This window comes from Anolis carolinensis, chromosome 5 (genome assembly GCF_035594765.1).
Source record: "Anolis carolinensis isolate JA03-04 chromosome 5, rAnoCar3.1.pri, whole genome shotgun sequence".
NCBI classification, from domain to species: domain Eukaryota; kingdom Metazoa; phylum Chordata; class Lepidosauria; order Squamata; family Dactyloidae; genus Anolis; species Anolis carolinensis.
Window position 1 is genome coordinate 206,949,572 of NC_085845.1, and position 17,650 is coordinate 206,967,221.

Genomic DNA, 17,650 nt, shown 5'->3' on the forward strand with positions numbered 1-17,650 from the left:
TCACAGTGTAAAAGTAAATCTCTCTCTCCCCCCCCCCCCCAAGTAAGTAATTACTTATTTAAAATTAAGTATGGCACCATCAAGCAAAGTAAAGCATTTCCAACTCTTCGTTTTAGATTTCCAAATCCTGATTGTAGCACCATTGAGTTCCGTTTTCCCACTAAGGAGCTTGTCCTTCCTTTGGGATGCCACATTTGTTAAACGTACTCTGCGTGTAAGACGTAACCCCCCCATGTTTTCTTATGGCTCCCGTTACATAAATGTAGAGAACTCTATTGTTAATGGGAAACACAAACGGAGAAGTGCTCGAACCAAGAACATGAATTTCTCCTTTCCCTGAGAAATGCAGAAATGCACATACGATGGGAAAAAAGGTTGCACCAAATGATCCCAAAGGCTTCTCCATCAAGTCTTTCTTCAAGAGGAAATTGAACAAGATGTTGGAAATTTAGATTCTATCATTGTCAAACCTTCCATTTTAAACATGAAGTCCTCGCACTGAAATAGTATTTTCCTTCTAGAAACGTTTTAAAGGGTTCCCAGTCTTTCCAACTCCAAAGAGTCTTTTGACTGAAGGCACCTGCCAGAGTGTCCATCTCAGCCCCCTTGACACTTGACTCCTTTGGGTGCAGCCCAGAATCGCATTGGCCTTTTTAGCTGCTGCAACACATTCTTGGCTCGTGCTCACCTTCCTGTTCACAAGGACTCCAAGATCTGGTGTCAAAGTCTTTCATGGCTGGGATCTCAGGGTTGTTGTATGTTTTCCGGGCTGTATGGCCATGTTCCAGAAGTATTCTCTCCTGACGTTTCACCCACATCTATGGGTGAGAGGTTGTGAGGATGCCTGCCATAGATCTGGACAAAACGTCGGGAGAGAATACTTCTGGAACATGGCCATACAGCCCAGAAAACACACAACAACCCTGTGACTCTGAGATCTCACATGTGACTGTTGTGGAGCCAGGCATCTCCCATCCTGTGTCTTCGGCAACTATCACCCAGAGGACCTTTTCATTGGCCACCCGAAAACTGTGGAATGACCTGCTGGAAGAACTCCAACTGCTAGATCAGCTGTCGGAGTTTAAGAACCATTAGAAAACCTATCTCTTCTGCAAAGCCTACTTGAGTACCCTTTGGGGTGAGAAGGGCGGAATATAAATGCTGTAAATAAATAAATAAATACTCAGCCATTTGAAAGCATGAATTTTAAACTCATGACCTGTGTTTTGATCTCCGTCCTGTGGGATGAATGTGTATTTTACAGAAATGCTTTGATATGTATCCTTTATGGGAACACATTTTAATATGTGTGTTTGTAGAATTTTTTAGTATCTGTTGTTAGTGTGTTTTGTTGTTATAGAGTGAAATGTTAGATCAATTGTATGCTGTTGGATTGTGCATCTGTGTTCCGGCAAGCTTTCCAGCAGCACAGGAGTTAATTACATGCCAGCCCTGATTGATTGCCTGCAGAGCCAATGGGTCAAGACTTCCTTTTCAACTGCAAGGATGAAACATTCGTCATGAACTGTGGAATGTTGGGAGGTGCCTGCAAACACTGATTATAGACTCGGCTTGGTGAACGGATGTGCCATGTTTTTCCCTTGCTGGGGGAACATGTGCCCGGAGAGTGATGGTGTTTGGAGTTGTATATAGTCTTGTAAATAAAGCCTAGTACCGCTGGGATCAGCAGTAAGCCTACGACTGAGGTGTCATTTGTCAGTGCTACTTTTGCCAACTGCTTAAGTGGTCTGACTGATGAGCAGAAGGTCATCAACAGGGCAGGGAAATGGTGGAAACGCATCTCTCCCTCTGCTCCTGCCCGTGCTAACATCTGTGTGCGTTTTTGAGTGTGCTGTGACCTGCCTTGAGCCATGGGGAGAGGTGGGGAAGTAGTAAATAAATAAATTATCATTATTTGATACATGACAGGCTTGAGTCCACAGCAAACAAGATCCCCATGCTGGTTTTTGTATTCGATCACGCATAGAATCATAGAATTCACACGTCAGACATTTCCCAAGTATCTATGACTATGTGATGTATTGACAAATAATGCATGCAGATCCAAATAGGGTGGCCCTTTTCAGCTAGCAGGTGGTCATTTTGTTAGTGTTGATTGTTTTCAAGTGCAGGCCAAGGTCTTTAGGCACTGCTCCCAGTGTGCCCATCACCACTGGGACCCCCTTCCCTGGCTTGTGGCAGAGTCTTTGCAGTTCGATCTTTAAATCCTCGTATCGTGTAAACTTTTCCAGTTGCTTCTTGTCGATTCTGTTGTCACATGAGATTGCAACATCATCATCATCATCATCATTATTACTATTATTATTATTACTGAAATGTCTGAAAGCCTACCTAAGAGAAAATAATGGGATGGCTGTTATGTTTAAGTAATTTTGTGTAATTAAGTAATTAATTGTTCTATAGAATGTGAGTATTTTCAGTCATTAACTAGAGGGGGTGTTTTTGTAGGGAAAGTTACGAATGCAATGAAATTAGCTTTGGAAAAAGTAAAGGGTAAATCAGACTATTAGAAATATGATTTGCTAATTGGTGAAGGAAAATTGTAAAGATTAGGAAGGTGAATTGCATTTTGATTTTAACAGCGATGCAAAGCAATTTGATCAGCCTATTAAGGTCTTTATATTGTTATGTTCTGTTACTATTGTTATTTAAAGCCAATTGTATTGTTTAATCTATTTCTGTAAACCGCTCCAAGCCAAATTGGGAGTAGCGGTACAAGTCCAATAAAGAAATAAATAAAGTTCTGTTTAGAACTCCTCGGCATTGGAGCTTCCCTACAGAATAGAACAAATGGGGTGAGGTTTAGTGGATGCCAAAGAGGGAAAGAGAAGCAGGATGTGGCGATCCAGGAACACAAGTGGCTTATTTTTTTAGAAAATAGGGAAAATCCCCTTGTGGGAAGTGGAGAACCTTTACCTGATGGTAGATTGTATTTACCCACGTTCTAACTTATTACAGGTTGATGGCAAGCAGAGACATCAGAATCATATAAAGCCTTGGAAAGCTGTGCATACGAATTAGTAACGTTGGTTTGGTCAACAGGAATAAAAAAGTGGCCACCAACTAAAGAAGGCAAAACCTTATGGAAGAAATTGAAATTGCCATAATTGGAGTTATAATATTATATTGAATAATGAATGTACAGTAGAGTCTCACTTATCCAAGCTAAACGGGCCAGTGGAAGCTTGGATAAGCGAATATCTTGGATAATAAGGAGGGATTAAGGAAAAGCCTATTAAACATCAAATTAGGTTATGATTTTACAAATTAAGCACAAAAACATCATGTTATACAACAAATTTGACAGAAAAAGTAGTTCAATACGCAGTAATGTTATGTTGTAATTACTGTATTTACGACTTTAGCACCAAAATATCACGATATATTGAAAACATTGACTACAAAAATGGCTTGGATTATCCAGAGGCTTGGATAAGCGAGGCTTGGATAAGTGAGACTCTACTGTATATAGTTTGTGCTTTGTAGTGTTTAAAGAATTTAAGAAGAGAAAGGCTAAAGATAATTATTTTAGTGGTTCATAATATTATCTGGTGTCAGGAACTGCTTTATTTTTTGTGTCAGGAGCAACTTGAGAAACTGCAATTAGTTTCTGGTGCGAGAGAATTGGCCATCTGCAAGGACGTTGCCCAGGGGACATTGCCCGGATGTTTGATGTTTGCCATCCTGGAAAATGGAAAATGATACATTCATATAGTAAAGGTAAAGGTTTCCCCTGACATTAAGTCCAATCGTGACCGACTCTGGGGGTTGGTGCTCATCTCCATTTCTAAGCCGAAGAGCCGGCATTGTCCGTAGACACCTCCAAGGTCACGTGGCATGACTGCATGGAGCGCCGTTACCTTCCTCCCGGAGCAGTACCTATTGATCTACTCACATTGGCATGTTTTCGAACTGCTAGGTTGGCAGAAGCTGGAGCTAACAGCGGCCGCTCCTTCCGCTCCCGGGATTTGAACCTGCGACCTTTCGGTCTGCAAGTTCAGCAGCTCAGTGTTTTAACGCACTTTGCCACCGGGCTCCTTCCATTCATATAAGAGATCTATGTGTTGTCAAGGACAGAACGCCACAAGATTCAAAGTAACAGAGTTTATTAGATTACAGAACTCAAAAATGCCCGTAAAACACAAGGGCCAGGCAGTTTTTGCCTTTAGGAGCAAAAAGGGGCAAAAGTAAATGTTCAAAAGATAAACCGGATTAAACCGGAGTTTAATCCGGGTAAAAACAAACTGCTTGCTTCAGCCTGGGTATAAACGAAACGAAAGCCAAGGAACAAAAGATACAAAGAATGCAACTAATTGGCAGCAGATTCCTCTCTGCTGCCAACACTGTGCTTAGAGTAACTTGCGTCGCTCCCCCACACACACAGCAGACAGGATCTCCAACACGAGTAAATCAGCCAAGGATTGTAGCAGTTGAGTAGACCAGTTCCGTTCCGTAGATCAAAGCCAGAAGCAGACGTTTGTAGTTTTTCCAAGTCCAAGAAGGGGGGAAGACAAGCCGTGGTCAGTTCAGTCCGAGTTCTCAAAGCAGGAGATGGCGTCCGTCAAGAAGACGACGGAAGGTCAAGCTAATAAGAGTAAGCACAGGTTTGCACAAACAAATGCCCACACAATCCCTCCCGCCGTCTGACCCTGGATTCCAATCAACTTACGTCACAGCACAGGAAAGCACACAAGTCTTCAGGGAAGCGTCCCACACACACACGGATCCCAAGCGTTTGCCCAGATTACCTTGCCCAACGCAATTTGCAATTGCTCTCAAGCCCCATTTTATGCCAGTTACAAATCTTCATCACTGTCAGCTGTCCTCCTTAACCCGGGCGTTTCCTCATCACTTTCCTCGTCAGAGCTGGAACACCTCTGACTACGCCCAACAGCATCTCCAGCTGTGGATCCCGTCCCATCCCTCCAGCTAAACCATGGGTCTAATCCTGAAGGTCCCCATTCATCTTCTGTCCCATCATGGCCAGTGGCACCCACTTCCTCCCTTACCCGAGTCCAATCCATCTCATCCTCCTCTGAGCTAACCAGCCCCTCCTCCATTCTCTCCGTAAACCCTTCGAAAGACTCCTCGTCAGATGGTGCTGCAAATATGTCTCGCAGTCTTTTTCTCTCTCGCTCCTCGAGAGTATCTGACTCTCGAGGAGTCTTACGCCCACGTCTGTCAGTAACAGAGCCATGAGGCTCAATCATAACACTATCCCCTCTCACAAAGGCCTCCTCCCCCGATGGCGGAGAAGTGGCAGTGATACCCTCCGCTATAGCACCACGACGACTAGAGGTATCAAGTTTCAACAGCGAACGATGAAAGACTGGATGGACCTTTAAACTAGACGGTAAACGCAAACGAAACGCAACAGAAGAAATCTTTTTAACGATAGGAAAGGGACCCAAATACCGAGGCGCAAACTTTCCCCCAGCCTGTTTAATATGTTTGGAAGATAACCACACCAAATCCCCTTCTTCCAACTCCTCCCCTGCCTGCCTGTGGCGGTCAGCCTGAGTCTTCTGCGTTGCCTTAGCTTCCAACAGTAAGCGACGGGCAACATCATGCAATGCAGCCATTTCCGAAGAGCGGTACACAGGGTCCGAAGAGACCACATTGGTCGACGGCGCCACACCTCCCCGTGGGTGAAAACCATAAGTTAGCTCAAATGGCGTATGCTGACTAGACGTGTGCACCGCATTGTTGTAAGCAAATTCCGCCACCGGTAACCACTTTACCCAAGCCGTGGGTTGATCTAAACAAAAACAACGCAGATACTGCTCTAAGAGCCCATTAACCCGTTCCGACTGTCCATCCGTTTGCGGATGGAAAGCTGAAGACACGTTTAACTTAGTCCCCAAACACTCATGGAAGTGTTTCCAAAAGCGTGACACAAATTGCGGAGCCCTATCTGAAATAATCACCTCGGGTGCTCCGTGCAAACGATAGATGTGCTTTGTAAATAGTAAGGCCAACGTAGGGGCCGCCGGAATGGTTGAACAAGGAATAAAATGAGCCAGTTTACTAAATAAATCCACCACCACCCAAATACAAGTATAACCCCCAGACTTAGGCAAATCTGAAATAAAATCCATGGAAATGATTTGCCATGGCCTCTCCGGAACAGGTAAAGACGATAACAACCCTCTAGGGCGCCCAACAGGCGTCTTACTCTGCTGACAAACGGCGCAGCTGTCACAAAAGCGCAGAATGTCTTGCCGCATCTTTGGCCACCAGTAGCTCCTGGTGATAAGCTGTACGGTCTTGAACCTGCCAAAGTGCCCAGCCATGGGTTCGTCATGGTGGGCTCTAATCACCTCCAACCTGAGGGTCCCTACTGGTACGTAAACCTGCCCCCTACGCACCAATACCCCGTCTTGATCCTGGAGATGCGGCAGTATGGTACGGTTACCTGCAGAGAGCAGCATCAGTTGCTCCTGAGTCCACACATCATCCTTCTGAGCCGCAAGGATCTGGTCATGTAACCCAAGCTCATTATCTACAACACACAGAGAGGCAGTAGGCAAGATGGTCTGACATACTACCTGCTCATTGGTCTTAAATTCCGGCTTGCGGGATAAAGCATCGGCCCGCAAGTTTGCCTTCCCCTCCACGAACTGCACCTTGAAGTTAAACCTGGAGAAAAACAAAGCCCAGCGGATTTGACGCTGGTTTAACTTCTTTGCTGTTTGCAAGTGCTCTAAGTTCTTGTGATCAGATCTGACCACGATCTGGTGCCGTGCCCCTTCAAGCCAGTGCCGCCACACCTCAAACGCCACCTTAATCGCCAACAACTCCTTCTCCCATATGGTATAGTTCTGCTCGAAGGGTGTTAGTTGCCGCGAGTAAAATCCACAGGGACGCAAGGTCCCTGAGGAATCCTTCTGAGACAATACAGCCCCCAACGCGTAGCTAGAAGCGTCCGCTTCTACCACGAACGGTCTGTCAACATCAGGATGGGTTAGTATGTTGTCCGATTGAAAACTAGACTTTAGTTGTAGAAACGCCTCGTGAGCTTCCCGCCCCCACACAAATGGCTGTTTCTTGCGCAGAAGCTGCGTCAAAGGTACCGTGAGCTTTGCGAAATTCGGAATAAACTCCCGGTAGTAATTAGCGAAACCCAAGAACCTTTGTACATCCTTCTTAGTCTTCAGCTCCTGCCATGAGTTGACGGCGTCAACCTTATGTGGGTCCATTTTAAGTTCCCTACCTGACACTACATGACCTAGGAACTCCACTTCAGGCACATGAAAGACGCACTTGGAAGCCTTGGCGAAAAGCCCATTAGCCCGCAGTCGGTGCAGAACCTGCTTGACATGTTGACGATGTTCTTTCTCGTCCTTAGAAAAAATCAAGATATCATCCAAATAAATCACTAAAAATTGGTCAATTAGGTCCCTGAACACATCGTTCATGAACCTCTGGAATACCGCAGGAGCATTACAAAGCCCAAAAGGCATGACTCGGAACTCGTGGCATCCGAAACACGTGTTAAATGCCGTCTTCCATTCATCCCCTTCCCGTATACGGATTAAGTTATAGGCCCCCCGCAGGTCAAGCTTGGTAAAGACCTTAGCCCCTTGCACCCTTGATAACAGTTCCGAGATTAAAGGCAGCGGGTACCTATCCCGAATGGTGTATTTGTTTAGGATCCGATAATCGCAGACCAACCTAAGTTCCCCAGTCTTTTTGGCTACAAAGAATACCGGTGCCGCAGTTGGAGAACTAGATGGGCGAATAAACCCCTTGGCTAAATTTTCATCTAGAAACTCCCGCAAAGCTTGCCTTTCCGGTACAGTCAAGGCATACAGCCTCCCTGCTGGCAGTTTCGCACCTTCTGCCAACTTGATGGCGCAATCATATGGCCTGTGCGGTGGTAATTTGTCCGCTTCTCTTTTACAAAATACATCAGAGAACTCCCCATACTCAGCAGGCACTCCCTCCATATCAGAATGAGTAACATTTAGAGTGCAACAATCCTGCCTCTTTAAGATCACTTTACGTGTTGCCCAATCTACATGTGGGTTTACTACAGCTAGCCAATCCATCCCCAGGATCACATCATATCTAGGCAAGCTCGTAATATCCCACACAAACGTTCCCGTTACTCCCTGCACCTCCCACGTTACTGCTGAGGTTTCATGGTTAACCACCCCAGTCTCCAGCAGTCTCCCATCTGCTCCTTCCACCCACACGTCGCATGCCTTGCGCACTCTAGGAATGCCATGCTTCTTAGCAAACTCAATATCTACATAGGAGACCGTAGCCCCTGAGTCCAGCAGTGCCAAAGTAGAAACAAGTTCCCTTCCCCCAACAGATAATGTAATGGGTACGAAAACATGCTTCCTCCCCTCAGTTGACTGCTTGAGGAGCCCTAGTGCGTTGGACTCACGTCGCACTAGGGCTGGCCTTTTCCCGAAAGCTGGGAAGGTTTCACATTACAATTTTTGGCAAAATGCCCAGCATTCCCACAGTACAAACACAAGCCCAGCTGCCTCCTACGGCTCTTTTCCTCTGTAGACAGCTTTTTAAAGACCCCAAGCTCCATGGGCTCTTCCCCCATCACCACAGGTGCCCTGGTTACATGCATGGGTGGCGCACACATTGCTTTTGAGTGTTTACGAGCCTCGAACCTTGCGTCTAAACGCAGCACCTTAGCTACTAAGGCGTCCCAGCTTTCAGCCGGCTCCAAGCGTGCTAATTCATCCTGGAGCATATCACTTAACCCGGCAGTAAATAAAAGCATGAATGCATTTTCCCCCCAATCCAGCTGGTGGCGATACAGGTTAAACTTATTTAAGTAATCCAAAACAGTCCCCTTTCCCTGTTTCAACCGATACAGAGCCCACCCAGCGTTCTCCGTGCGGAGAGGATCCCCAAAAGTATCAGTTAACAACTTTTTGAAATTATTCAAATTGTCCTTGACTGGGTCATTTCCCAAAATTAAATTAGTGGCCCATTGTCCTGCGGGACCGGTCAACAAACTCAAAATAAAGGCCACCTTGCTAGTGTCTGTAGGAAAAGCATGAGCACTGAGCTGAGAAAAATAAAGCTCCACTTGTGCCAAAAAGGTTGGCAACTTGCACCTGGTTCCGTCAAAGCGTTCAGGAGTCAAAACATGTCCTTTCACAGCCTGAGCTGTTTGAATAACGGTAAAAGCCGTTTGCAATTGGTCTACTTTGGCCCTTAACTCATCCATCGTCTTCCTGACGGGTTTATTGCTGCAATAAACTTTTTATGGCGTTGGGCAATCTGTCAAGGACAGAACGCCACAAGATTCAAAGTAACAGAGTTTATTAGATTACAGAACTCAAAAATGCCCGTAAAACACAAGGGCCAGGCAGTTTTTGCCTTTAGGAGCAAAAAGGGGCAAAAGTAAATGTTCAAAAGATAAACCGGATTAAACCGGAGTTTAATCCGGGTAAAAACAAACTGCTTGCTTCAGCCTGGGTATAAACGAAACGAAAGCCAAGGAACAAAAGATACAAAGAATGCAACTAATTGGCAGCAGATTCCTCTCTGCTGCCAACACTGTGCTTAGAGTAACTTGCGTCGCTCCCCCACACACACAGCAGACAGGATCTCCAACACGAGTAAATCAGCCAAGGATTGTAGCAGTTGAGTAGACCAGTTCCGTTCCGTAGATCAAAGCCAGAAGCAGACGTTTGTAGTTTTTCCAAGTCCAAGAAGGGGGGAAGACAAGCCGTGGTCAGTTCAGTCCGAGTTCTCAAAGCAGGAGATGGCGTCCGTCAAGAAGACGACGGAAGGTCAAGCTAATAAGAGTAAGCACAGGTTTGCACAAACAAATGCCCACACAATCCCTCCCGCCGTCTGACCCTGGATTCCAATCAACTTACGTCACAGCACAGGAAAGCACACAAGTCTTCAGGGAAGCGTCCCACACACACACGGATCCCAAGCGTTTGCCCAGATTACCTTGCCCAACGCAATTTGCAATTGCTCTCAAGCCCCATTTTATGCCAGTTACAAATCTTCATCACTGTCAGCTGTCCTCCTTAACCCGGGCGTTTCCTCATCACTTTCCTCGTCAGAGCTGGAACACCTCTGACTACGCCCAACAGCATCTCCAGCTGTGGATCCCGTCCCATCCCTCCAGCTAAACCATGGGTCTAATCCTGAAGGTCCCCATTCATCTTCTGTCCCATCATGGCCAGTGGCACCCACTTCCTCCCTTACCCGAGTCCAATCCATCTCATCCTCCTCTGAGCTAACCAGCCCCTCCTCCATTCTCTCCGTAAACCCTTCGAAAGACTCCTCGTCAGATGGTGCTGCAAATATGTCTCGCAGTCTTTTTCTCTCTCGCTCCTCGAGAGTATCTGACTCTCGAGGAGTCTTACGCCCACGTCTGTCAGTAACAGAGCCATGAGGCTCAATCATAACATGTGTTAAGGTGTTGTTGGGCCTGTCAGGCTGGTGAGAGTAGTGTGCGGAAGCATGCCCGTATCCTGTGGGAGATATTCCAGCCCCTTTTGATGTAGCGTGACCCTGAACTCAAAAATACTCAGGAGTTAGTTTTGGCTTTGAGTAGAAAAGAAAATTGTTCATTCACATTAGTTCAGTCATGATGTAAAGCAAATCAGAAGAGTTGATCTCACTAAAGTATAACAACAAACACTTTCTTCAATGAGTCTTCTTCTTTCTACAACAGGAAATAAACATAGTAAATAGTTCCATTTCTGTCTACTTTAATAATAATAATAATAATAACTTTATTTTTATACCCCACCCCATCTCCCCAATGGGGACTCGGAGCGGCTTACATGGGGACGAAGCCTGAAAACATACAACAATAAAATGATAAACAATTATACCAACAATAAAACATCAATATCAATAAAACCATCATAATAATCAATATAAGATATTAAAAGCAGAAGAGTAAAACAAGGATCTGGGCCAAAATGCAAAGTATATCAAATGGGAGAAGCAGATTTCTCTGTAAAGTGCAAAATAGTAGTGGCAGAGAGGACCTGTAGTTGGATGGGCAGATAGTTCAACCTAATAGTTAATCGTCGAAGGCCTTTTTGAAGAGCCAAGTTTTTAGTTTCTCGAAAGTAAGATGCCCTTGACCTGCCGTGCAGATAAGCAGTCTTCCTTGGCATTCAACTTCAGCTTATTCCCAGCTTCCAAACGCCACACGCCAGCTCCAGCCACGAAACAGCTGCTTCCTTCCTACAAGCTGCAAGCACTGAGCTGAGCTAAGCTAGCTGAAAACTATAAACCTAATGTTTTGTTTTATAGAGAAGCAGATAACATACCCAACTAAGCCATAACAGCTGCTTTACTGCTGTAAGAAGATGGTTCAGATCCTTGCTGTTACTTAGCAAATAGCCTACAGTAAACTGTTAGTAACAACACAGCCTATGTTATGGTTTGTTGGAACTATAATTGCACCTGATAAGCAAAATTAAAAATGTAAACTTCTATTCAAAACTTGGTGATGGGAAATACAGTTTTGCTCCAGAAATGTAATGGAAATGAACAAATCAAGAACCATTTAGAACAGCATGTTTGGATTGTTGTGCAGATCAAGGAAAGTTGTTACATCATAGATGAAAGTATTCCTGACAGAGGTATATGAGGTGTTGGGCTTTGGGATTAATCTCTTGCTTCTTCTTTCTTGACCAGGGAAATGAGGATTCTCTGGACCCACTTCTGGCATGAAAAGAAAGAAAAAAGCATCTACTGTGTACTGAGGAATTTGGAAACTAAAGGTGTAGTAAAGAAAGGCGTCTTATAAGAAGAGGAAGCCCTTCTTAGGTGCTGATCTAGCTGAACTCACTCACAAACCAGAAAGGAAAAAAGAAGAGTGTCGAGTGTCCATATTGCAGTTGGTCATGCCTATCACTCTTGGCATGGAGGAGAAACCCTATAAATGCCTTGAGTGCAGAAAAAGCTTCACTGCGAGTGGAAGTCTACGTTCACATCTAAGAACCCACACTGGAGAGAAACCCTATAAATGTCTGGAGTGTGGGAAGAGCTTCAGTAAGAGTGGAAATCTATATCAGCATCAAAGGACTCACACTAGGGATAAGCCCTATATATGTCTGGACTGTGGGAAAAGCTTCACTAAGATCAGAAACCTACATTCACATCAACGGACTCACACTGGGGTGAAACCCTATCAATGCATGATATGTAGAAAGAGCTTCACTCAGAGTGGAAGTCTACGTTCACATCAAAGGACTCACACTGGGGAGAAACCCTATAAATGTATTGTGTGCGGAAAGAGCTTCGCTCGCAATGGTGGTCTACGCTCACATCAAAAAACCCACACTGGTGAGAAACCCTATACGTGCCTGGAGTGCGGAAAGAGCTTCAGTGGGAGTGGAAATCTACAAAGTCATTATAGAATTCACACTGGGGAGAAACCGTATAAATGCTTGGAGTGCGGAAAGAGCTTCACTCACAGTGGACATCTGCATTTACATTACAGAACCCACACTGGGGAGAGACCCTTTTCATGCCGTGAGTGTGGAAAGAGCTTCAGTGACCGTGGAAGTCTACATAAACATCATAGAATCCACACTGGGGAAAAACTCTATCCATGCCTGGAGTGTGGAAAGAGCTTCGCTCACAGTGGAACTCTACGCAGACATCATAGGACCCATACTGGAGAGAAACCCTATACATGCCTGGAGTGTGGAAAGAGGTTCACTCATAGCGGAAGTCTACGTAGGCATCATAGAACCCACACCGGGGAGAAACCCTTCTTATGCTTGGAGTGTGGAAAGATCTTTGCTGACAGCGGAAACCTCGACAAACATCATAGAATCCACACTGGGAAGAAACCCTATAAATGCCTGGAGTGCGGAAAGACCTTCACTTACAGTGGATATCTATATCAACATCAAAGAATTCACACTAGGGAGGATCCCTATAAATGCCTGGAGTGTGGAAAGAGCTTCACTGTGAGTAGAGGTCTACAGAGACATCACAGAATTCACACGGAACGAAAAGATGGTATTTGACACCCGAGAGGCTCTCTAAGGTATAAAAAGGCAATTCTCATAAATAATTGAAAATGAGCACATTGTTGGTGTTTTGTATTGTATAGGTTTGAAATTTCACTTATGGTTTAAAGCAAACTGTTTGTGTGTGATGCTGTAATTCCAGTAGTGTATGAGTTAAATGTATAGAGAGAGAGTTATTGCTAGAGGGAAACAGTGTGCAGTTTCTGGATATGTAACAGGACATTCGTCACTGCTCTGGAATGTGGGTGGCAACAGTTGAGAGATAGCGAGCTTCACTTGTGGCCATCAATCTTGTCGGATGCTTAAATGTTATGCTCTGGCAAAGCTATGTAAATACTGTAATTACTTCAATAAATACAAGAACCGCCGGCTTCAGCCGACAGCTGAGAAATGTGGATTTATTTCTGTGCGGCTAGTCAGATTGCTAGATTGCTGGAGAGGAAGGGAAATTGAGACGGAAGGTGGATGTGTTTCATTGTAACCCTTTTCTTGACAAACATAACGCTGTTGGGCTATTTTATCATATTGTGGTCTTGCAGAATGGCCCTGATGGAGCCAGTTGGTCAAAGTGAATTTTACAAGACGGGGAGGAGAAAGTGAGAAAGAATGAGAAAAGAGAGAAAGAACTTGCAAAAGATAGTGTTGCCAGGCAAAGTGTGTGTAAGTTGAAGAGAGATCAAATTGACCTGACAGGAAGGAAAATTGCGCAGAAAGAATGTTTTCCAGAAACACAAGATAGTTTATTTTTTATTTTTTTTTATTTTTCAAACTTATATGCCGCCACTCCCCTAGGGCTCGGAGCGGCTTACAAGAACCGGCTAGAATCAACAATTTAACAGTTTAGCAACAAGATGTTTAAAGAACCGAAAGAACAGAGAGATGCTGGAACTAAAGGATAGAGTTGTGAGGGAAAAATACAGACAGGAAAGAGAAAAGAAAGTTTGATTGCGTGTGTGGTTGCATCAAATCTGAGACTATAAAATCCACGATACATGGCAGTCAAGTGTGGTACTCCACTTTTGCAATTTGGCAACCACCCTTTAGCTGTCCTGCAGAATAAATCTCCTCCTTTCTAGTTTCTGATTGGGAAATAAAAGGGACTAGGAATATTTGGACACTCTGTCTCAACAGCCCAGAAATATTGGATTCAAATACATGTGATACTGGAAGATAATATTTACATTTACCATGAGACCAGAGTTTTGGTTCTTAAGAATGCTGGATGATCATCTAGTAAGAAACTGTGGAAGATTACTACAAGGGTCGCTACAAAAGTAGTCACTACAAAAGTAATCCACAACATTTTTTAAAATTCCAGTTTTATTCTACTGTCAGGGATCAATTTCTGATGTCCCGGAGGCATCATAAATTCTCTCCACGACATCCTGGGCTGGGAGATGACATTGGGGACCAAGTTGTGGGACTTTTGGGAAGCGGGAAGCGAAGAATGGGGGGAGGGGGTGATTGACTGGGTTTAAAGATGTCACGGGGAAAATGCCAGGAGAGTCTTTTCTGTAGCGATAAAAACAATTATAGCCAGTTCCAACCAAGCTTGTTTGTGAGTGGTCTTTTTGCTAATTGGACATTAAGACTCTGTGCTGTTTGCTAAGGACACAGAAGAATCCTTCCCGCTTGTATTCAAATTTAATTCAACCTTCTCCCGCATACGATGTTGTTGTAGCACTCCTCCAAGATGGCTTCTGCTCTTGACATCCATCCGAAGCCACATGCTGTACTTGAGTTCCTGATTTGTGAGAATGAGACAGTGGGGAACTTCCTCAAGAGAGTGAAGGAAGTATATGGAGATGGACACTGTCGGTGGCAGTGTTGTCGAGACCGCGATATAGCAGGGATCTGTGATGAACCATGGGCCTTGTAGTCCTGCTCAGGACATTGTAATCCCTGATGAAGATGAAAACTTGGGTTTTTTACCTTCCCAGTCTGAACTGGATTCCTCTCAGCCAGATCCTTCCCAGGCAGATCTGGAAACCTTGCACCTGCAAGAAAGTTGTGCCCCAGAAGTATGTCAAACAACCCCAGAGCCTACTTCTCCCGTGTTCTTGCGCCGGGAGTTTTGTAAACAACAGAGAAGTTTGGATTCAGCTTCGCGCAGGAGTGCGAGGATAGCAGCTAAGAATGTTGCCAATTAACATTGGTTCTCGTGAGAATCTTTAAGGAGTTTAACATCTGGTCTCAGAGTTTAGCTTTCGTTTCTGATTCCCAGAGAACCGCTTTGGTGAGAAAGTTGGACTCTATATAGGTGTTTTGCCCGCGTAGCAACTTCGCGGAGTCAATTCGTCAGCCTACGGAGCGAGTTGTGTCTGGACAGCGCGCTCCGATTCAAGCCTCGCTTCAGCTCAAGCCTTGCCTTGCTATCCAGCCTTCGCCTTGCTTCCCAGCCTTTGTTTACCTACGGACTTTGCCTTGTTTCCCAGGACTAATCCTTGCCTTGTTTCACGGATTTTACCAAGTTATTCCACGGACCTTGTTCTTGTTCTTAGTTACCTTGTTCCACGTTCAAGCCTTGTTTCAAGTATCAAGTTATTTCCTAGCCACGCTCAAGTTTTATGGACTAAGGACCTTGTCATCTCCCCTCACTTTGCTTGGCAAAGTGAGTGTTTCGGTTATTGGATTACAACTTTGGACCTTAATATTTCTTATTGGACATTGCTTTTTTGGACTAATTCTGACCTTTCCTGAAGGGTCTAATTCTGGACTATTTTCTATACTTGTTTTTATTAACTTTATATATTCCTTCAATAAAGATATTAGTTAGATTCTGGCCTCTGTGTATGGTTATTGGTGCCTCTGCCGCCTGGGTCGTGACAGTTTGACTCCGCCACCCATAAGCACCAACTAACCGAGGCCAGGATGTCTACCGGAGCCGCGCCGGCTGGACAGCCGCTCAGCTACACCATCAGCAAGGACGAAGTGGACCGCATCCGTGACAGACTCAACGCGCAGGATGGAGAAATAAAAGGGTTGAGGGAGCGCGGAGTTCGCCTCCCGGCCATGGCGTTGCCTACCAAGTTTTCTGGAGAAGCTGCTAAGGTTCATGTTTTCCGCCGCCAATGTCAAGCTTATCTAGAGGCCCGTGATGCCGAGTTTCCCCAAGAAGACATCAAGGTGGCGTGGGTCTACAGTCTTCTAGACGGACCAGCGGCTAGCTGGGCGACGGCCCTGTTTGATCAAGCCTCCCCCCACCTAAGTTCAGCACAACGCTTCTTGGATCACCTTAAGGAGACCTGGGGAATCGAGGACAATTTGGAGGCAGCCGGTCACAAACTCCGGCGCCTCCTTCAAGGAGACAGACCCATGTCTCAGTACATAGCCGAGTTCCGCGTGCTGGCCCACAACACCGGCTGGAACGATGTAGCCCTCAGAGGACAATTTCGGGAGGGTCTCAACATTGAAATGCTGGAAGAAATCTCCAAGGTGGATCCTCCCCAGACCCTCGAGGCACTCATTGATCAATGTTTACGGGCTGAAGTCATGATTGCCAACAGGAAACAATGGGTTCGAGGCCAGGGCGGTAGAGCCGGGGCAAAACCCCCCGCTCCCGCCAGTGTTCAGCCACGTCCGGTGTGGAGACCCCCGCCGCCAACCCCATACCCCAGAGGAGGCGAGGAGGTGCCGATGCAGTTGGGCAATGTGCGTCCCAGACTAGATGCCGCCGAGAAGGCCCGTCGTCAACGCTTGAACCTCTGCTGGTACTGCGGGAACGGGGGCCACTTCGCCAGAGAGTGCCCAGCCAAAGGGAAGCCTGCCGCCCGTCTTGCGGCGGCGTCCTCCACGGAGTCGAAGGCGTCTGAGCCGACTGGCACACAGCCGGCGGGGGAAGCCAACGACCGGGTGTAGAGAGGCTCGCCAACCCGGTCAAAAAATCCATCCAAGAGCCGCCAACCGGGGTCCTGTTCCTTCTCGTGGTCACATTATGGTCAGCAAAAAGGGGACCCGTCATGATCCACGCCATGATAGACTCTGGAGCTACCAACAATTTCATCGATAGAGAGTATGCCGACTCTCTGGGATTACAATATCATGATTTCAAGAATGCCCGTGTGGTGCAAGCCATAGACGGCCGTCCCCTCAAGACGGGCCCCGTAAGCCAGTGGTCGGAACCCACCAGGATGTGGATAAGGGAACATATGGAAGAGATTTCCTTCTTTGTTACCGAGGTTCCCCATTTCCCTGTGATTTTGGGAATTCCATGGCTGACACTCCACGACCCTAACATCTCCTGGTCCAACAGAGAACTGCAGTTTGCTTCACCGTACTGCCAAAACCATTGCCTCGTAGCCAAGGTATGCCATGCCACAGACTCCGAGCCCATCATCACCTTGCCAAAGAAGTACTCCGAGTATTGGGATGTATTCAATGAGAAAGAAGCCGAAAAATTACCCCCACATAGACCTTATGACTGTGCCATTGACTTGGTGGAGGGGGCCCCGATCCCGCGAGGGCATCTCTACTCCCTGACTGAACCAGAGCAAGAAGCTCTCAGGGAATTCTTAGAGACAAACCTTCGCAAGGGGTTCATCAGACCCTCTCAATCCCCAGCCGCCTCCCCAGTGATGTTTGTGAAGAAGAAGTCAGGGGAATTACGCTTGGTGGTGGACTACAGAGCATTG

The 17,650-nt window shown here is 45.9% G+C and overlaps 1 protein-coding gene across 3 annotated transcripts in view; it reads left to right on the top strand.

Moving 5' to 3' along the window:
* Nucleotides 1-17,650, top strand: part of LOC103281511 (zinc finger protein 418) — a 39,574-nt gene that overhangs the window by 1,091 nt on the left and 20,833 nt on the right. The window contains exons 2-3 of one of the 3 annotated variants that reach the window (XM_062983494.1): nucleotides 3,604-3,741; nucleotides 11,674-13,410. In XM_062983494.1, coding sequence (XP_062839564.1) covers nucleotides 11,883-13,016 — 1,134 coding nt within the window. In that variant the 5' untranslated portion in view covers nucleotides 3,604-3,741; nucleotides 11,674-11,882 and the 3' untranslated portion in view covers nucleotides 13,017-13,410. Of the gene's footprint in view, nucleotides 1-3,603; nucleotides 3,742-11,673; nucleotides 13,411-17,650 lie in introns of those variants that run through there. The other 2 variants (XM_008123223.3, XM_008123221.3) reach the window with 2 other exon arrangements.